The 5,086-nt window shown below is 42.5% G+C and overlaps 1 protein-coding gene across 1 annotated transcript in view; it reads left to right on the top strand.

Annotated features, from left to right (window-relative positions):
• The window catches only part of NR3C1 (nuclear receptor subfamily 3, group C, member 1 (glucocorticoid receptor)), a 56,578-nt gene that overhangs the window by 44,159 nt on the left and 7,333 nt on the right, over nucleotides 1-5,086 (top strand). Inside the window, exon 5 of the mRNA XM_010001231.1 lies at nucleotides 711-855. Coding sequence (XP_009999533.1) covers nucleotides 711-855 — 145 coding nt within the window. The remainder of the gene's footprint in view (nucleotides 1-710; nucleotides 856-5,086) is intronic.

Genomic DNA, 5,086 nt, shown 5'->3' with positions numbered 1-5,086 from the left:
GGCGGCCCAGGGAGGTGGTGGCTGCCCCTGGAGGTGTTGAAGGGCCGGTTGTGCAGCCTGGGCTGGTGGGAGGTGTCCCTGCTCCTGGCAGGGAGGTTGGAACCTGAGGATCTTTAAGGTCCCTTCCAGCCTTTACCATCCTATGATTCTGTGATTTGCTACTCTAACAAATTAGGTCATTCTGCTTGAGCCCTTTGACCATTGGGTGTTAAAATTCGTACTAGAATAGAGATTTGTTTTTAAAAGTAATATAGAAAGCTATTTTTGTTAGCTCTAGCCAAACCTCTTAGATCAGTAGTTCTTGAATATTTTTAGCAAGGAGTTTCTCTTGACTTTTACAGACTGGTGCTGCTGTACTGGTTTGTCTGATCTGCCTTGATGGATGGTGCTGGTTTTACTGCCCCTCACCACATCAGTAGGGTGTTTTGGCTGGGAACAGGCACTGGAGTGTGCAGGCCCAGAGCACAAGTCAGGGTGTTCATTTTCTCTCGGGTGCTGTAGCTGCTCAGCTAAGCTGACTGTCCCAGGGGAATGTGGAAGGTTTGGTGATGGGTTGGCTCCCACCTGCAGACACAGTTGGCAGAAATTCTTGTTAAATACACTTTTAAAAGTGGTAATCTGCGTTGGTAATACAGATGTGCTAAGGAGAAGTTATGGGGTGGCTTTTTCTTTCCCCTGCAACCACTACCATCACATTCTCATTTTTCTAGGTTTCCGAAACTTACATCTGGATGACCAAATGACCCTGCTGCAGTACTCATGGATGTTCCTGATGGCTTTTGCTTTAGGATGGAGATCATACAAGCAATCCAATGGAAATCTCCTGTGCTTTGCACCAGATCTGATTATTAATGAGTAAGTAAGGCCTGAAGCTCTCAGGGAGTAATTGACTCTCCACGGTATTCCTGGGTTCTGCATTTGAGAAGGGCATCAGTAAGCAGCAAATTCTTGCAGAGATCACAAATCAGTCTGTCATTTGCAAATTGTTTTTCTTTTAGCAGGTTGCTCAGAGCTTTTAAATAAGTCAAATGGAAGAAAGGTGTTTTAGATGTATTTATATTAAGAAGTTTTTGAGAGGTGCTTGTGCTAAATTGTTCCCTATTGTGATTGATGAATCTGCTGGAGTGTTTGGATATAATTTTCCTTGCACTGTGTTTAATTTTCCTGGTGTTTTGAAGCTGGTGCAGTAATTCAGTGTTGTAGAGCAGGGAAAAAGGAAGATGGGGATTGGGAGGGGGATGGGCAGGGGGCTCCATGTGAGATGCAGTGGGGATAAACATTTTGTGCAGACACATGCATGGTTATATTACTCACTATTTCAATGGTGTAGTAGATCAGGTTGTGCCCTCCTGCCTCCAGTCTGAAGAGGAAACATTCAGTCTCAGCCCCACTCCTGTGGGATGCATTTGGGAATCCTTCCCAATGGACTGTCACACTCTGCTGCCTTTTCCTTCAAAGCCATTTTAGCAGTTGTGTCCTTCAGGCCATGTTTTTAAAAGCTGCTTCTTCAAGCAGGTGTAGGAGTGTCTGCATAGTCTGTAACAAACTTCTCCAGTGGGGTCTCTCTTGCCATTCCAGAGGAGATGCCTGTGTTTGTAAAGCCTTTCCAGGCATTTCTTCTGTGTTCTGAACTAGTTGCTTAAAATACTCTGTAGAGGTAAATCTTGGAGGTTGCTGGCCAGAGTAATTAAAAACTTAGTTTACCCATCTGCAGATTCCAGTGAATGTGCTACTGCCAGTTGGGATTTGCTGTTTCTTTTCTCATGAAATGGTGGGGTCTGTTTGTGGGGACTAAAACTAATGACACAGTTACACAGGGCCTTTGACACAGACACTTATAAAACCTTTCTAACATCATAATTTCACTGACAATAATTTGAAAATCGATGCAAGTGGAAAGGAATTATTCCTGATTCTGTTCTCCTGTCTCTAAAATGGAGGCAGAACCTTTTGACTTGGTTTCAGACAACAGTTTTAATATTTTTGCCCCTATTGCACTTCCATATCAGATCTCTCAAATTTTGTTTTAAAAAAAAAAGATAGTAATTGTTACATATTCTGTGAGCTTGGCCATTTACACTTCAGACTGCTACTTTTTCATGTTTGTTCTCTTTGGTTTTTTTCAATGTCAATATTTGACCAGGCTTTTACAAACTGCAATCGTTAATAATTTTACGACTGTAATTGTGTCATAATTTTTCAGAAAAGGGTGAGGAGCAGATGATGGGTGATTGTCCACCTGTGTGCTTATGTTTATTACAGTTCTTAAAATATACTTCTGGAGTAAAACAGTCTCCATGTGGCAAAACCGAAATCATTGATATTGACACTAATAAGCATAATGACAGTCAGAGGTCTTGTGTTGTATCGATGGGTCAGACCACAGAGCTGTACAGCTGTGTATCTGTCAGTGCTCTTAAAACAGCCTGCAAGGCTAATCTTGTTCTGCTAGATATTAATTCTGAAGTTCATTCCAGTTACGGTTTTGGTACATAAATTGTTTATCACAATGACATTTGTTTTCAATAAAACATGTAGACTGAGAGAAGTGCCATTTCCTTTCCAGTGAGCTACAGGTTCCCCATAAAACTCTCTGCTCGTAACTTTTTATGTGCCATTCATCAGCAGAACTGAGCCTGGCAAATACTGAATAATACATGAAACCACTGAGTGAGTTCTGACCAGCTTCTGAAGAGCAGCACAGCAGGGAAAGCCAGAGGGACAGTGCCAGTGGGGAGGGGGAAGGGCTGGGGATACATTGTGGCAGGAAAAAAAGGCACTTGGATTGTCATGGTCAGATGTGCTGCTCTCCCTGCCCCACACTTCGTTCAGAAGGCAGTGCTGGGGTACATGAGATCCCCTAAAAACCCCTCGGGTTAGTCTGTGCTGCTTCCTGATCAGCATCCTGGGGATCTTTGGTGACCCAAACGACTCCCTCCCACCTCTCACCCACATCTGTTTAATATTTTAGTTATGCTAGAAACAGGTCCAGGATAGAGGAATAAGCATCTTCTAAAAATCAGAACAACTTTGTCATTTGATGATTCTAAAAACAATTGTAATAATATTACAGTGAAATATCTTGAATAATAGGGGAAAATATTTTTCTTTATTAATGTTAAAGCTTTATTCCACTCAGTACAGTTACCTGTAAGTGTTGTTGTGTGTAAAAGAATCAGAACTTGCATTTTTGTTGTCTGAAATACAGGATCCTGGTCATTTTTGCAGTTAACAGAAGAATCTGCATCAGATTTTTGGCTTCCGGTTCAGTAGTTGCGAATTTCTGTGTACAGATAGAGACAGAAGTTGTTCAGACTTGTAGTTTTTAACATCTGCAAATATCATTTCTACAGATCTCTTCTTTATATGAACATTTTTCATTAATAACTCAGAATCTTTTCTGGCTTCATATCTCTCATTTGTGGATTCAAAGCATGAATTTCAGTGGAGCACCAGAACAAAATTCTGTTTCTTTACCCAAAGTGTGTTAGAATGTGATCATTCCAGGAGTCCTTCTGTCTCTTTGGGCCACAGCCCTTAGATTGATGATGTACTTGTTTCTCTTTTATAGAAGTATAAACAAACTGAGGAGTTGGCAAAAACTTCCAAGCCTCCCACAACCCCCCATGCAGATCTGCATCCCTTCAGCCTTAGAGTGGTGACAGATGCTCCTGTGATGGGGTTTCAATTCTGTTACATAATTTGAGTTGACACATCAAACAAAATTGTATGAATCCTTATGCAGTGATGCCCATCTCACTGTGTATGTGGAGCTACATGTATTCAGATCTCTGTTAGTACCATTTTTAAACTCTATTTAGCTTGCTTTTCACCCAAAAATTTCATTTACTTACAAACAATTGACCCTCCTGAGAGTCATAAGAAAAGCAGAGGTGTTGGTATGTGCAGCAGAAATCAAGAAATGGAACAAACAGGCACCTTGCAGTCACATCATAGTCCCTTGGCTCTTCATTTCAGCACTGAGCTGAGCTTGGTCTCAGCCCCCTCCTTTGTGGCTCCGTTGCCCTGCAGCAGCGGGACACGGGGATTGCTGAGGATGTGAACAGGGGATGAGATGCTGAGAGGATGGCAGAGGAGACAGAAGGTTTTACCTGCTGCTGAGAGCAGAGGTTACAGCTCCAGTGTAACAGGGTAGGGATAATAGGTCACAGCAGAGGATCCTTTCCCTCTGCTGTGGGAACTCTGTGATCACCGGTCAGGGCAATTACTTCTGGTTTCATTTTCTTTGGGCTTTATCTGGTTTTCTAGAAACCATCTATTCTGTTTCTGAGCTAGAAAGGCTTGTCCTCCTGTTTGGTACAACTCAGTGTCTTGGGCTTCAGGAATATAAACTCTGCCTTTGAAGGGTTCTCCAAGCCTTGGTGATTTAAATGGACAGAACTGCAGAAGACTTTTTTGAAATTGAATTCTTTGCAGGGATAAGAAGACTTTTAGTTTCATGTATCTGCTCAAGCATCTGAGCAGTGTCAGCCAGGCAGTGTTACTCCTCTGTGGTTACTACATTACCTAAGTATGGAGTAGCAAGACCCACTAGCCCATGTCAGTGGTTCTCAGGCAACTGGGTTTCACTGGGCTGCATGTGAGGAACCTGTCTAACCCCTGGAGAGGTTTGTCCTGCCACGCTTTCAGCTAGCAGATTCATAGCAGTTGGATCTTCCCATCAATGCACAGAAAGCTTCCCAGAAATCAATGGGTTTGTTTTGCTCTGTGCTCGGTGGCTTCAGCTGGGGGTGCTGAGTGTCCCTGTTCATTGGTACCGTTGTGGATTCCTCCATCATTGAATTTTCCAAGTACCATCAATACAGTCTGTGGTGGGAAAGAGAATTAAACTCTGTTCTGAAGTCTGAAGCTGGAAGCCTAGTCATTAGGGCTGTCTTCTAAAAATTGATGTATTGAACATTCTGTCTGTATTCCTGAAAGTTATTTTGGGGGGGGAAGAAAAATCATCATCCAATATATTAGTGTTTCTCACAGATTGGATATCCTGAGGTAATATGTCTGAAACCTGGACAGGAAAACTCCAGGGCTCCCTTATGGTCAGTGACCTGTTGGGATGGTGATTCCT

This window comes from Chaetura pelagica, unplaced genomic scaffold (assembly GCF_000747805.2).
Source record: "Chaetura pelagica isolate M959 unplaced genomic scaffold, ChaPel_1.0 scaffold177, whole genome shotgun sequence".
Classification (NCBI taxonomy): domain Eukaryota; kingdom Metazoa; phylum Chordata; class Aves; order Apodiformes; family Apodidae; genus Chaetura; species Chaetura pelagica.
This window is presented reverse-complemented; position numbering and strand designations above follow the sequence as displayed.